General features: G+C 39.1%; 1 protein-coding gene across 1 annotated transcript; it reads left to right on the top strand.

Annotated features, from left to right (window-relative positions):
* Positions 1-691: 691 nt before the first annotated feature.
* ANGPTL5 (angiopoietin like 5) lies at positions 692-16,440 on the top strand. The gene is made up of 8 exons (XM_043579157.1): positions 692-846; positions 2,436-2,580; positions 4,646-4,749; positions 5,811-5,904; positions 8,011-8,111; positions 10,141-10,261; positions 12,392-12,577; positions 15,872-16,440. Exons 1-8 carry the CDS (start codon positions 751-753, stop codon positions 16,189-16,191), a joined length of 1,167 nt encoding a protein of 388 aa, XP_043435092.1. The 5' UTR covers positions 692-750; the 3' UTR covers positions 16,192-16,440.
* Positions 16,441-16,688: the final 248 nt, after the last annotated feature.

The following is a 16,688-nucleotide window of genomic DNA, read 5'->3' as shown; positions in this document are numbered from 1 at the left end:
TGGCTAAATTCAAAATAGGTAGAAGCATATTTTACATCTGAATTAGCTTCCCTGCATGTCCACATTGGTTGCATTTCTGCTTGGTGTTTCGTAAAAAGTTTCTTTTTTTTTTTTTTTTAAACATTTATTGATTTTTGAGAGAGAGAGAGAGAGAGAGAGAGAGAGAGAGACAGCACAAGTGGGGGAAGGGAGAGAGAGAGGGAGACACAGAATCTGAAGCAAGCTCCGTGCTCTGAGCTGTCAGCACAGAGCCTGATGTGGGGCTCGAACTCACAGAGTGAGAGATCATGACCTGAGACGAAGTCCAACACTTAAGGACTGAGCCACCCAGATGCCCCAAAACAGTTTCAATATAACATTCTTTCTACTCCATCATTCATTTCTACTTCCTTACTGTTTTTATGCAAACTGGTTTACAGTTATTGAGGGATAGTTTATCATTAGATGACTTTATAAATTCACGTTTCATCCATTTATTTATTTATCTAGTTATTGCCTGTATTCTAAAAGCAGGCATGTAGTGATAAAAAAAGGTTTGCATAACTTAAAAAGGACAGGATCTCTAGAGGCTACTTTGTTTTCTGTATGAAGGGTGTTGTTTCAAACGAGGGCATGGAACCAGTAAGTTTTGGCTTCTGTTTTTGTTGTACACTTTCCAGAAGTTTTTAACTGAAGACTCTATGCACTGTAGTTCTTTCCACAGAGAGCTGACTGGTATTTGAAGAAGTTTTTCTTTTCTTCAAGAAGAATATGATGTATCTTCCTCAAGCTTCACTTCTGTTCTTAAATACATTTATTTTTATTTGTGGAGAAGTTATACAAGGTAACTGTGTACGTCATTCTACGGTAAGAATTTCAGCAATGTTATTTGACCTAGGAAGTATGATTATATAGTTTTCAAGATACATATTTAAAACTTGAAAAGATTAATTGTACCATCCAATATAATTATGGAAAACTTAAAGTATTTAGAAATGCTGAGATTCTGCTTTAATATTATTTTTAAACTTAGGAAACCATAACTGAGGATTGACACTTAACATATTTCTCGTGAAAAAATTTTAAAGAAATTACAGGCCTAACTTAAAAACCAGCTGGCAACTTTCTGGTTAACTTTGATAATGAAATACTGGTAGGTAATAACAAATTTATTTTGTTATTTAAAAAAATAAATATTTTATAAACGTTTATATTTCAAACACAGTCTTGTGCTTCCTTTTCCAGGAAACTAGAAAATTTCATTTAAAACAATGTGAAAGTGACAGCTAATAAAGTATATGCAATACTCTGAGTAGATGGTGATTTGAATCTCTACATATTTAAATACTGGTTTATGATTTTAAAATGTTCTACAATGTATTACCGTGATATCAATCCCAAATTCCAAAGTTCCAAGGTTTCATAAAGATAAATTTTAGGAAAGCTACGGAAATAATAATAATATAGTTCTCTAAAATACTCAAAATTTAAAAACCTTATTTTAGATCAGGAAAAATGTAGTTGTTGTCAGGTTTTTGAAAACATCTAGGATGCCTATTATTACAGGAGTAGAAGGGAAAGAATAAGAAGTTAAAAGTAGGTCCATGTAACAAAATATAAGCATCTTTAGGTGGCAAATATCTTTCATACTATGATTAGCTTTTCACCTTTCTCTCAATATCCAGGTCAAAGGAAGATAAAGCTTGTTACTATTTTCTTTTAAAAACAGTTATTTAAATCTGTATAAGTTCCACCAAAGAATGTTTTATGTAGAAAAACCAGCATTTACTAACAAGAATAAATACCTTTGGAACGGCGGCTGGTAGCTGGCTTTTCAAGATGACATCTGTTGTTGATTTTGCAAAGGAAAATCCCAGGCTTTTTTTCTGTTCTGATATGTTTCAAATCAATGAGTACTTTACCTTTCAAATCTGTAAATACTTCAGCTTACATAAAAGTGACAAGCCTCCCACACATCCATCTCTACCCCTAATTCCTGATAATTGCTGGCAGAAAGTCCATTTGGCATAGAAATGTAATCTATGGAGAATAATCAGGGAACCTTCTTAGTTCTGTTCAAGGAACTTCAGATTCCCAGATGTTTGGCAGAAGGCTGGCTCAGCGCTGTATCAGATGTGGAAACATGCCAAAGTTAAGGATAAAGGCCATGGAGTCACGGTTATAGAAAGTAGACCCTAAGTATATCCTTTTGGTATTTGGAAGAAAAGGGGAGAGCAAAAATATTGAATTAATGTATACTTTTTTATTGATCCTTAAAATTTACCCATAAGGTTTATTTGTAGACTTCTAACCAGTTCATTATGTTCTTGTCTAGTGATCATCCTTGTGTATGTCCTGAGATTTCACCTTTTCCATGTACTCTTATATTTATTATGTATAGGTCACATAACATACTTCATATATTCTTTTCTCATTTCTATTTTTTTAATGTCAAGGATTCTCCAGGAGTCAACACTGTAGAAGATGTATCTAATGCAAAAGATGAGAGTAAAAGTAATGATACTGTTTATAAGGAAGACTGTGAAGAGTTGTGTGATGTTAAAATTAAAATTACACGAGAAGAAAAACATTTCATGTGTAGTAAGTAATAAAAATAATCACAATTATAAGGGTATATGATTTATTACTTCTAAGGTATGGAATACATAGAAAGAAATACACCTTAGCTTTGTTTGGGTCATTTAATATGTATCTTGATCCTTCTAAGTCAGAGGTTTTCTGTGTTTGGCACATAGTAGGTGCTTAGTAAGTGTTTGGTAAATGAATGAATGAATCCTTCCAGGTAGCCCTTTCAGCTGGCAGCAGAGGAGAGGGGCGAGCCAGACGGCACTGAGAGTTACGTTTTATCAGTTCACCAGAGGCTACTCTCAAACTTCCATCTGAGCCGTTACGAAATTTCACCTTAGTTTTGAGGGAGAAATTCATTAATACTGAATGAATACTACATTAGGCATATTACAAATTCATAGCCAATTTATGTAGCAAAATGTAAAAATAAACTTTCAAAGTCTTGATTTTTGTTTGCAACTGTTGAGTGACAGTGTGGGAATTTTCATGGCCTGTTATATGCACATGGGGGGGGGGTGGGATGAAGAAGGAGAATCAGAAAGGGAGGGAGTGGTGATCTGGTCTAGGTCTTAAAGGATGTAAATCCTAGGCCAGAAAGCATAAAAAGCCCACTTTAATGTGTTTAATTCTATGTGCAACACAAGCATCTCCTATTTCTCAAACCGGTGAGTTGCACTTAGGTCCATAAAGACAGACACCTAAATCCAGGAAGGCTCTAATGGAAAGCAAGAGACTGAAAGTAGAAACGAGAGATGAGCCTGGATGGGGTGCATTTTAAGATACCAAGGATTATTAATGTGAAAATTAGGAATGTAGAGGTAAAGTCACCTCTTAAAGAATAATGTGTGCAATAATGTGTAGATGCTTTTGCTGTAAAGGGCGAAATTTGTATGAGGCCGGGGAATACATGGTAGTCAATGATTACTTCCCGGTTTTGAGAGTTGTGTTGTAAGGAATGTCTTTGGTGTAAGAAATACAGACTCAAATATCCAGGGACATCATGGCAGCCTGGTGTCAAATGATTTACGAAAGTTATTTAAACTGTTTTTGCAACTATTCTCTGAGTAAGATTCCTTTGACATAAAAAAAAAAACCAACCTTCTAAAAAAAGGAAAATAGTTCAATCAGAAACCAACCAACCAAAACTCTAAGATTTATCATTTATAGGGGCGCCTGGGTGGCTCAGTCGGTTGAGTGTCCGACTTCGGCTCAGGTCATGATCTTGTGGTCAGTGAGTTTGAGCTCCACATCGGGCTCTGTGCTGCCAGCTTGGAGCTTGGAGCCTGTTTCAGATTCTGTGTCTCCCTCTCTCTCTGCCCCTCCCCCACTCACGCTCTGTCTCTCTCTGTCTCTCAAAAATGAATAAACGTTAAAAAAATTTTAAAAAAAGATTTATCATTTATATTTGTTTGCCATTTGTTTATATAAAAATACATAGCGTCAATAGAACAAAAGAAATATTTATTTTGAAAATTAACTTGCATGATATAGATTATTGCCTTTTCCTTTCTTATATGATAAGGATTGAGGACTCCCAGACCTCCTCCTTCCATATCTCTCATCTTATTTTTTTTATAAAGTTTATTCATTTATTATTTCTCAGAGAGAGAGAGCCCACGAGCTGGGGATGGGCAGAGAGAGAGGGAGACACAGAATCTGAAGTGGGTTCCAGGCTCTGAGCTGTCAGCACAGAGCCCTACATTGGGCTTGAACTCACTAACCATAAGATCATGACCTGAGCTGAAGTCAGTCGTTTAACTGCCTGAGCCTCAAAGGTGCCCCTGTATCTCTCATTTCATAAAATGAAAATTAATATTCAAAATGCTATCTCTCTGTTACATCAGATTCACTTATTTGGGGGTAATCTAAACTATTAGAAAGCATAGTTTCATTAACCAGTGTGGATACAATTATTTTCTTGGGTGATCCTGAGTTAAACAAAAGTTATACTAACTGGAGTATTTAGATAGATGGAGATATATTGTGTCTTACGTTTATCCCAAATCATTTAAGCTCATTATTTTTCACCGTATTTTCTCTAACAATATTTAGCAAACACTTTTTATTATGATTTAAGGAAATTTGCAAAATTCTATTGTTTCCTACACACGAAGTACCAAAAAACTGCTAAGAAACATGATGGATGAGCAACAAACCTCCTTGGATTATTTATCCAGTCAGGTACGGACCTTTTCCTCTTGTGTTGTTATTGCACAGATACAGCGATACAATTAGAGGTACAACTGTTTAATTTTTTAATGCATTTGTGTCTAGACATGTGTTTACTGCCTGCTCAATTAGAGGCATCCCAGGAAGCCTCAGGCAAACATTAAAAAACAAAAACAAACATAAAAAAATGGACCTTCACTCCAGGGGTGCACAGTCAAGGGGACAGGAAGACGCGCTGAAAGCCTGTTGTGAACGCTGTCAGCGTTTTGCAGAAGAGAACTCCGAGGTCCGCGCTAGGGGATAGCTTTCCAGGTGCGAGAGCCGGAGGTTTGAGTCTCTCAAGACGCACACCTGCTTCGGAAGCCGCAGAGACGGCTCAGAAAGCAGAGTCTCTTCTGCTCGGGGTTGCTGTTTGCAGCGGTGCGGGCAGGCGGCAGGTGTACAGGGGCAGCCAGTAGTGTGTGATCGGGGAGGGGAAGGACCCACTTGGGGACCGGTCTGGAGGTGAGCGAGGGTGGGAGACCGGCGGGGGAGCCGCCCACCTACGCAGGTGCGAGCCACCTGCGGGGTACACAGCGCCTCCCACTCACCCCTCCCCCCACCCCGTCCCCGCCAGGTGCCTTCGTGTCCACGAGGGGCCTGCTAGATCACCTGGGCAGGTGTGAGCCACCTGTGTGGTACACAGCGCCCCCCCCCCCACTCCCCCCTCCCCCGCCAGGTGCCTTCGCGTCCACGAATGGCCTGGCCTGCAAGCCCACCTGGGCAGGTGTGAGCCACTTGCGGGGTACACGGCGCCCCCCACTCCCCCCACCCCCCGCCAGGTGCCTTCGCGTCCACGAGGGGCCTGCAAGCCCACCTGGGCAGGTGTGAGCCACTTGTGGGGTACACGGCGCCCACTGGACAGGCGCCTTGGCGGCCTTGCTGCGGCGCTGGGGGCGTCAGGGTGGGGCGGCGGACACTGTTACACACCGCGGAGCTGCTTTGTAAGAGGCTGAGGGACGCCAGCTACACAATTCAGAAGAAGGAGTTTTGTTCAAATATAAACGTGCTGAAAGGTACGCCCGTGTGTTCAGGTTAACGAGCTCATGAATCGAGTTCTCCTTCTGACGACAGAAGTTCTCCGAAAACAGCTGGACCCTCTTCCTCACAGGCCAGTGCAGTCACATGGTGAGAACTTTTCTATTTCTGCCTCTTACTACTTGACTTTTATTGCGTAAAATTTTCCTGGACGGGTTGGTGCATTGAGAGGTTTTGTTTATAAAATACAGCTCCTTATTATCTAACAGACTGGAGGGGTAATACGTTCGCCGAGGCCGCCGTCCGCCCAGACAAATGTACTTTCCTGAATCGGGAAACTTTTCCAGGTGCCCAAAAGCCGTGGCTGTTCACAGATAACCCGAGTCCACCGCAGATGGAACACTTTTATGTAACTAGTTTCTGGGCTGTCCTTTACATTTAGTCATAATTAGTCTTCAGTCAGAAGAAAAGAAATTTTTCAGAGTTCTTTCTGCCTGCAAACAGTTTTTTTGAATTGTCTGAAATATTCCAAATTGGGACATAAAGTTTGAAATAAAAAAGGAACTTAAGACAGAAATAAACTGGAATTTAGAACCTTTTGTATTCAAATGCAGTGTAGTAATTCCTAGAGGCTTGTGTTTCTAAGAAAAATAGCCCATCACTCTTACAATTATGAATTCACACCAGAGTTCCAAGTAAATAACTATTATTGAGGGCCTACTGTATGATTTTTTTGCTTACAAAGGGAAGGAAATAAACAATTACTGAGAGTCTCCTAAGTGTCAGGTACTAAGGCACTTCCGCATGGTATTTTATTTTACATTTTTATTTTAGCTCATGTAGTTAAGAGGGTGGACTCTGAGGTCAGACCACCTGTCTTCAAATCACTGAGGCCTGTTTCCTCGATCGTTTCCTCATCAGCAAACTACAGTACGTACCTCACAGTTGTTGTGGGGATTGCACGGCTAAGTGCACGAAAAGCTCTTCGAATACTGCCTGAATGACAGTAAGACAATAGAAGGGTTTGCTGTGGTGATGAGGATCATCAGAGGAGGAATATGCAGCCCAGAAAAATCTAAATAATGCGTTCATACTTATGTGAATGGTGATGGCAGAGTGGAGATTCCAGCCCAGATCGGTCCTTCGTTGTGAACGTCTAGCACAGCTCTGAGCATAAGGTTGTGTGAGAATGTCTTAGCAATTCAGAACACAAGCAACGGATCTATATCTTCCAGCAATAAGGGGGAAGCAAACAATTTTTTACAGCGAATTTTCTGTAGGTGACATTTTCTGCACACGTATTGTGTGCCGGGCACTGTGCTAAGTGCTCTCCCTATGCCTTGTATGTAAATTGCCAGAATAACACTACAAAGTAGACAGTACTATTAAAAGGATGGAAGAAAAGCGGGCAGGTAAGTTTGCTAAGGGTTCTCGGCTGCTGAGGAGAAGAGCTAGGGCGGTAAGCAGGCTTTTGGCTCTGGAGTCTCAGGCTTTCATGTGTTTGTTTCACCAGGTGATTAACAATATAAGGGTTGATTTTATTTTATTACTATAGAAGATAATACACAGTAAAATGTCTTAGAATAAATGTAACACCCTTATCCACAGAATGTGCTTCCAGTCCCCTGGGAAGCGGGATGCTTTGGAGAAGGCAATTCTGGGGCGCTACACTTTTAACTATAGGCGGCAGTGCAGGCTCTGGCCGCAGGCATAATTTCCTCTTGGGGAGGAGGGATTTCCTTGTCCTCTCCCTTGGCTCTTTGTAACAGTGGTCCCCAGCGAGAGTCTCCGCAGTCTCCAGTAGTCAAGGATGTGTCAGTAGTAGTTAATCAACTTATTCATTTGGGTTTCTCCTTCCCATTCACATAGACTTCCTTTACACATTATGTCCCCAAGATAAGCCTAGATTCCTGAAAGGGAATTACTTATTGGGTGAGAATGCATGATTATAAATTATATTAAATCAATGTGGGTCCCAAATGAAAATTTTAAGTAGTATGGAGGGCTAATCACTAACAGTGATGTTATTAGTGAAGGTTTATTCCAACATAAATTCTTTAGTCTCATTTCTTACATGTATTTTCTCCTGATTTCTAAAATTGAGATCATTTTTTTTATTTTTAAGAAGTTAAAATCATATCACAATGGAAATTATATTCATAATTTCAGATAGCACTGTCAGATCTCTACAGCAAAATGATTAAGTCTTAAGTGTACACTTGAAAATATCCTAAATAACTAATTTTACTTTTCTAGGTTTAGATTGTACTGATATTAAAGACACCATTGGCTCTGTCACCAAAACACCAAGTGGTTTGTATATAATCTACCCGGAAGGATCTAGTTACCCATTTGAGGTAAAGTCTTCCCTTATTATGTGGAATAGGATAAGCAACCTATCTATTTAATTAATATTAAAATTTTAATTCTTCTCATATTTTATTTTTCCTTGAAATTTTTAAAATAAATGGGTAGAAGTTCCAGTTTCCCAATTTTGGTTTTCTGAAATTCTTTGCCCAAACCACAAGCCAGTAAAAGAACCTGAGATTCTTTCGCTTTTCCACGTGAGGTGTCATGTTTACACTCTGCAGTAGGTACATTTTGTGCAGGATCTTATATACAATCTAAATATGCAGTAGAAACGCTCGCTTTAATTAGCTTGTGGATATTAGAAAGCAGTGCAGTGCTGTGCCTTGGAGCTTGCCAAACATACTTAGATTTCCCTTCCTGTACGTGGTTATACTTTCTTTGGGTGATAAACGATTTTATGTGGTTATATAAGAAATTAATAAATAAGAAACCGCTTTCACTACACTATGAGACAGATCGAGAAGCTAATCCATTTTTAAATTGAACAAAATACATTACCCTTATGTCTAGGATTTCTGGAAGAAACTTCTATCCAAATTATCTATTATTGGCAGGATATATATAATATCATATAATACTAACATAGTAATATATATGGTAACGTATAAGTTATTTACACATATTTTTTTCTGCTTGCTTTTTTGTGCATAAGAAAGTTTATGATGCCAATCTCACACCTTATTGATAATCTTCATTACACAGTAGTTTTTTTTCTGAATAGATACTACCAGTTCCTCATCTTGAAATTACCAACATTATTCACTAATTTTTTTTTTTTTACTAACCTTGCTTTTTGACATCCATTGACCAGATGTTAAAAAATCGGGATTTAGGAGGGAAATAATTTTAAAATTATCTAACTTGCAGGGCGCCTGGGTGGCTTAGTCGGTTAGGTGTCCGACTCTTGATTCTGGCTCAGATCAGCACCTCACAGTTCGTGGGATCCAGCCCTGAGTCGGACTTTGTGCTGACAGTGCAGAGCCTGCTTGGGATTCTCTTTCTCTCTCTGTCTCTCCACCCTTCTCAAATAATAAAATAAACTGAAAACTTAAAAAATTAACTGGGGCGCCTGGGTGGCTCAGTCGGTTAAGCATCTGACTTCGGCTCAGGTCATGATCTCACAGTTCATGGGTTTGAGCTCCACGTCTGGAGCCTGCTTCAGATTCAGAGTGTCTCCCTCTCTCTCTGCCCCTCCCCCACTCACACTCTGTCTCTCCTTCAAAAATAAATAAGCGTTAAAAAAAAAAAAATTACCTAACTTGCTTCACCTACAGATTCAAAACTGAGCCTGAACCCACATGGAGAGGGAAGGAAGACTTTTAATTTTGTGAAGAGTGGGAAGCGTTATTACCTTTTGTAATCGTGGGAAGGTGTTGATTCCCTAACTTCCTCCACACTGCCTTTCTCTGTGAGCAGGAAGTTTCTAATGGGGACAACTGCATCTGATTTTCTGCGTCCTTACCATTGTCCTCTTAGGGGGATTTTACAGAGCACTGACAGATGCACCCAGGATCACAGGCTGTGGTGAGGCACAGATCACACCTTCCTGTCTGAAGATCCCATCTGGACATAGGCCGTTCATGCCTCTGGGGAAAAGAGGGATCAAAGACAGGCCCACACACATATGTGGTTAAAACTTAAAAAACATCACTGTTTTAATATGAAGGAGTTAGCAGATTCCTCATTCTGCTACAGGTTGGCAGGGTCACCACTCAACTGAAAACTATCTGTGGACGTGAGGAATAAGAGGGTGACCTCAAATGCTACCAACACTGCATCTGTAATGGAATGACTGACACAGGAGACTGTAATTAGGTTGGCCTCAAGTTTGCCTTTTAATAAAGTGTCCTTTCTAGAGATTTAAAAATGTCTGAATATATTAATAGCATACAATTGCATTGAAACTTTTAGTGCAACGGTCTTCTCTTTCTCTAGGCTTGAGGGTGAAGCATAAATTTTCCATCAATGAGTGAAAATGATAGTATGTGATTTTTGTCTTTTCTGGGCCTGTTTTAGGTGATGTGTGACATGGATTATAGAGGAGGTGGATGGACTGTGATACAGAAAAGGGTTGACGGGATCACTGATTTCCAGAGGCTGTGGTGTGATTATCTGGACGGATTTGGTGACCTTTTAGGTCATATTTTATTTCTCCTTTTTCTTTTTCTTTCTTTCTTTTTTTTTTTTTTGGCATGACACTGATAGTTTATCTGTTGGTCAAAATCATTAGTAAAAATAGTAAATCCTTGTGAATATCAAAATAGGACTTACTTTCTCTTCATGTCGTATTATTTTAGAACATGTGGGTTTTCAGTTGGGCGATGGAAATCGTTAATCTTTGGATACCTGCTGAAATGGGGTTGAGTGAAAATTCTAAAATGGGTATCTATTAGGTATTTACTGTGCACCCAGCAGAATTCTGGTAGATACTCAACAACCTTTTGTAGAAAGGAACACTGAATGGCAGGCAGGGTTGTCATGAACCTTGAAATTCTTGAGGTGTGTGCTGGGTCTGGGTCTACACCAATGGAGAATCGAGGTACATGGTGTACAGATTCAAATTATATGACTTGGGAGGAGTGTATAAAAATATCAGTAAGAATCAATGCCTCAAAATTTGAAAACTGTAAACCTCAAGAGAATTGTAAAATCTGTTTACATTATTGCTGCATGACAGTATTTCTTTTGCCGGCAAACAGAAATTCTAGTATTTGTGAACACTGCAGAATTTTACCTATGTTGGAATTTTTGCAGATGATTTTGATCACTTTTATGCTGTTATTTTAAGTTGCTGTTTTAATTTAAAAGCCTTAACATCCCATAATAAGGTCATCCAAAGATTCAGTAAGTGGTGGTATTGTGTTGCCAAAAACCCCACTGCATGCTAGTGATTGTAGAAAGGATGTGAAATGTAATTATGTATTATGTATTATGAATAAAGCTGAATAGCTGCCATGTTATGGAGTGCAGCTAATACATTGTGTTTTCTTAGCACGACCCCTACTTTTCTGGTAAGTGCTACCTCCTGATTCAAGTAGTCCTAGATCTACAGGCTCCAAATTGTCATCTTCCTCACTTTATGCTTATTTCTATGGGGAAATGAACTGAATTTTGAGAAAAATGTCTTCAGGCAGGTACAGTTCATGGGAACAGACTGCCTTGTACTTTGTATATTTCAAAAAAAAATAAACTTGGGATTAAGGAAAATATACTGTTAAGCCAAATTAGGGGCTGGGTAGAGGGGCAGGATGGCAAGGACACTTACATTGGAGTGTCTTGGGCTGGGGACACTAAACAGACCCACCTTTCTTTCTATATACCTCCTTTCTTCCTGCGCTTCCTTAGGGTATTTTTCAGTTCCAAGTGGGGTGCAGTTAGTGCCTCTCGTGAGCCCTGGAGAGGGACATGGTATCTTAGCTAGAATTTTAACAATGTGAATGCTGTCACACTGTCCCCCAACTCTCTCAAATTTTTTTGGACTAGACCCTTCCTTCCTTCAGGAATTTAATGATTCAGGTACAGGAATATATTCCAGAATAGAGGCTATGCCAGGCTGGGTGAGGGTGGGATGGGGGGTGGGAGTGGGGTCGAAAACCATTAGCTAGAACAGCAAGAAGAATGCCGTCCAAACACTACATTTACTAATTCATCCTGGATCTACAAACACCATTTCATTTTCATTCATTACATTACATTACATTTTTATGGGTAACAGACAAAGTGCATTGTAATGAAGAAATATGCACAGAGCATCATTCTAAAAGACAGAAAAAATAATTGCAAGTGAGCATTTTCAGGAAATGTTTCTTTAGAACCTGCCACTTTGGAGGTTAAAACTCTTAGCATTTTTGAGTACACATCATTTTGTTACCTGCCACAGTATTTCAACAGCTTTTTGTTGACATGCCTTAAGGTAGATCTTGAATTTTTGGTCAATTGTTAAATGACTTTTTGAATTTAATTTGGTGAGATAAAAATGAAACAGTCTAGTTATTCCCAGTCTAGTGAAATAGGAAGATTTTATATATATATATATATATATATATATATATATATATATATATTTATATAATGTATTTGTGTGTGTATTTTTTTTTTTGTAAATTAGACAAACACTGATAATTTGAATTTGAGCTAGGGCTATCTAGTCTGTCAAATAATTTATGTGAGCCATTTCAGTATTAAAAACTAACACCAAACCCTCAATAATAAGGAGTTATTATAAGTTGTATTAAAATATATTAAAAAAACATTTCTTTTTAAACAGGTGAATTTTGGCTAGGACTAAAAAAGATTTTTTATATAGTAAATCAGAAAAACACCAGTTTTATGCTGCATGTTGCATTGGAATCTGAAGACGACACATTTGCTTACGCATCATATGACAACTTTTGGCTAGAAGATGAAACAAGTTTTTTTAAGATGCACTTAGGACGGTATTCAGGAAATGCTGGTAAGTTTTTTCTCCCCCCCAGTGATGCAGGATAAATATAGCTGACTTGATATTAGGTGAAGATAAAAGTAACGTTATTTCGCTTGGTCTACGCCAGATAACTGATAACAGAGTAGATTCAGGATGAGAAAACTGAGTTTTGAAACCCTGCTACGATCATCGACCCACCTTGTGTCTTTGAAGAGCTTGTATTCTTTAAAACTATTTTCCATGTATCATGGCAGCTGATTCTTTAGAAGGAGAGTCTGTGGGGCAGGCTGGGAAGGAATTATTGACGTTTTCATGTTCTGAGAGGCTGGCATTTAGGAATCACAGAATGTTAGAGCCGATCTCCTTCGGTGTACAGGTAAGGAACCTGAAACATTAGGGACTTGCCCCAGCTCATCACACCTGAGCGAGGGCAAGAAGTCAGGTTGATAGAGCCACTAGTTTGGTGGGCTTTTTCCCCACTATACCTTGGTGCATGTACTCATTTCCAATAAATTTAATTTTTAAGAACTTCAAAATACTTAATGTTAAATTTATAATTTGATGCTGAAATTTTAAATTTGAGTTCATACTAAATTCAACTCTCCTGTTGTTGCTCATCATGGTACTTGTTAATTATGTATATTTAGTGTTAGAAATCCAAAAGTGAGTGAGGTATGTTCCCACTTCTTTAACTGATTACAATATAGAAGGGAGATAAACCCAGAAATGTGGAATACTGAATACTGAGCTTTGGACATTTAGGAGAGGGAGAGAATGATCTCCACTGATCGCATCTGGAAAATCTTTATGGAAGGGTGGTTTCCGACAAGGAGTTAATGTTAGATCCAATGTGGGAAGGTTTTTAAAAGTACAAACTACTGCAGAATCCAATTCAGTAAGTTTGGGCCCAGGTATTTGTATTCAAAGATGGACGTATTGGCAACCTTATAGTTGAGAACCACTAATGTGTGCTTGCAGGAAGGGATAGGCTTTTGGCAAATGAATGTTGGCAAAGAAAGCAGCTGAGTCAAGGCACAGTGGGAGGAAAATTTCTGAGAGTGATGAGTTGTCTAGTACAGCTGTCCACCTTGGGATGTTAGATAAAAAGTCTGAAATTCAAATCTTGATAGATAAGGAAAATTTTCAAGAGTTACAATATGCAATTTTTAATGCTGCATCTCTAAAAGTGTAAAGAACTATCTAAATATGGAAGCTACGGTGTTAGTAAAATTGTGTGTGGGGTTTCTCTATTGGACTGAGATCTAGTTAGAAGACTCAGTGTGTCATTACACAAGTGTTTCATTACAGAATCCTCAAAGTTTGCTATGCCCTACTCTGCATTTTCCCAATGAGGTTGTAAACTAACTTTCAACAGTGGATCACACAATACAATCAAAATAAAGAAAAAGATGCCAATGGGACATGGAGATAGAAACACAGATGAAACCAGGTGTTAAGTGTGATCAGGTGCATGGTAGAGATGAGCTACAAATTTGATTTTTAGCTCAAAGCAAAACCATAAATATGAAATTCTAACATTTGAGCAAACAGTTCTCCCAGGAGAAGGACAAATATTCCTGATTCTAAAACTGGCAAAGATTTATTTGGGTTCCCAGAGAAAACAAAGGGACATGTTCTGTAACTACACTTTCACAGAAAACATGATACTGAGTTTTAATGGGCTATTTCTTAAAAACAGGCCTATGCATTATATTTTAAAAACTGTTTATAAATATAATCCAGTGGGGAGCTCCTATCACATTTCCCTTCTGATGGGTGGACTTTGTTCAGGGAAAGTGTCTGTGGAGCGACCGTACAACTTAGGCAATGCTCCTTCAATGCTGTCTCATCTGAAATCTGAGAGGCATTGCACTGTGTGGGTGTTGAAAATCACACTCTCCCTGCAAATACCTGCAATGTGGGCATTTTGTTTCCTGTGAGGTGTGGAGTAAGAGGCTTTAATATTCAGCACAGCTGGCGAACAGGATGGGCCACTACCACGTATCAAGTTCTCCAGGCTCCTCAAAGACCTATCTCAAGAGATGCCAAACATTTGGAACATGATGAAACAAATGTGGGCTTTGGATTCTTCAAAGATTTTGCACAGCTCTACTTTAAGTTAGTGTTTCCAAAAGATGAGCACAGTTTACTGCAAATGAAATCTAGGTGTCATGGGACTAATTAGAACCTTCTGTTTATATAGTTTGATTCAAACAAAACATGGCTTCTGCCCCTGCTACTTACTTACATGGGCTGCCTTGACCAAGATACTTACTCTTTCAGGTTTTGGCGAGTATCAGGGAAACCATACACGCAGAACCCAGTGTGGACCTTTTAGGAATGGTAGTACTTGAGCTACTCTCCATGTGTCATGTGGAGAGCCATTCTGGGCTCACCTCAGGAAGGTAGCTGATTATATGCTTGAGGTAACTGCGTATGTGATATAAACCTGGGGGCCCCTAAATAAAACCAAACAACTTGTGCAGCTACAAATGTAAGCCTCTTAATGTAGCAGATTCCCTTTCATCCATGCCTCTTTATTTAAAGTGATGGAGGATGGAGGTGGCATGAAAACTTACTATGTATTATTATTATGTAGAAATCATTCTTTTCCCTAAATTACCAATTACCACATTACCCTTCCCCAAAGTATGACAGGTTTGTACAGCACCATTTTTGGCCTAAATTATCTGATTCCGTCTACAGAGCCAAACTTCCATTGTGGATTGTGATTTGGTACCAAATATCCACTTAAAGATGCCTATCAGGGGCGCCTGGGTGGCGCAGTCGGTTAAGCGTCCGACTTCAGCCAGGTCACGATCTCGCGGTCCGTGAGTTCGAGCCCCGCGTCGGGCTCTGGGCTGATGGCTCGGAGCCTGGAGCCTGTTTCCAATTCTGTGTCTCCCTCTCTCTCTGCCCCTCGCCCGTTCATGCTCTGTCTCTCTCTGTCCCAAAAATAAATAAACGTTGAAAAAAAAAAAAATTTAAAGATGCCTATCATGTTGAGGAATTCATTACCAGATTTTGGTATATTGCAATCTGGGGGAGAGATTTTGTTTGTTTTCATATTTTTTACTTTTTTAAAATTTTATTTAAATCCAAGCTGGTAATGGCTTCAGGAGTAGAATTTAGTGATTCATCACTTCCATACAACACCCAGTGCTCAGCCTAACTGGAGGGGAGACTTTAATATGATAGCTAGTAGAAAATAATGTAAACCTTAGTTCTAGATGCCATGCTTTGTTAAGATAGTCTGGTAAAGGCCAGTTAAAATGACAAAAAGCACCTTTAAATTTGGTCATTTAAAAAACCTGTTTTGCCCAGGTGATGGATTCCGGGGCTTCAGAAAAGAAGATAACCAAAATGCAATGCCTTTCAGCACATCGGATGTCGATAATGACGGATGTCACCCTGCATGCCTGGTCAGTGGTCAGTCTGTAAAAAGCTGTAGTCGCCTCAGTAACAACACTGGCTGGTGGTTCAGCCAGTGTGGTCTGGCAAATCTAAACGGCATTCATCGCTTCCCTGGAAAATTGGTCTCGACCGGGATTCAGTGGGGCACATGGACCAGAAACAATTCCCCTGTCAGGATTAAATCTGTTTCAATGAAAATTAGAAGAGCGTACAATCCATATTTTAAGTAATCTCCTTCTAAATTGTAATGTGTGGTCCACAGGTTTTTTTGGTAACATATAAAAGATTTTCTATAGTTTCTCTTTTTACTGAGTGTTTCAAACATTTAGCCAAAATTTAACTATAGATGGCATCTAGGTGTTAAGAGTTCAGTTTGAAATCTTTAATTTTATACAGTTTTATAGAAGAAAACCTGACTTAGTGTATGCTCTTACTACTAACTATATTAACAATATGTAATAAAGTTTAAGTGAACTGCACCTTGTCTTCCTGGAATTTGTTGTCTTCTCCAAGAACTGTCCTTTTCTTCTTCTTCTTTTTTTTTAATGTTTATTTTTGAGAGAGAGACAGAGTGCAAGTTGGGGAGGGGCAGAGAGAGGGAGAGACAGAATCTAAAGCAGGCTCCAGGCTCCCAGCTCTGAGCGGTCAGCACAGAGCCCAATGCGGGGCTTGACTCATGAACTAGGAGATCATGACCTGAGCTGAAGTTGGATGATCAACAGACTGA

The sequence above is a fragment of the Prionailurus bengalensis genome, chromosome D1 (assembly GCF_016509475.1).
Source record: "Prionailurus bengalensis isolate Pbe53 chromosome D1, Fcat_Pben_1.1_paternal_pri, whole genome shotgun sequence".
NCBI classification, from domain to species: Eukaryota; Metazoa; Chordata; class Mammalia; order Carnivora; family Felidae; genus Prionailurus; species Prionailurus bengalensis.
Note: the sequence above shows the minus strand (reverse complement) of the source record. Positions and strands in the feature narration are given on the sequence as shown.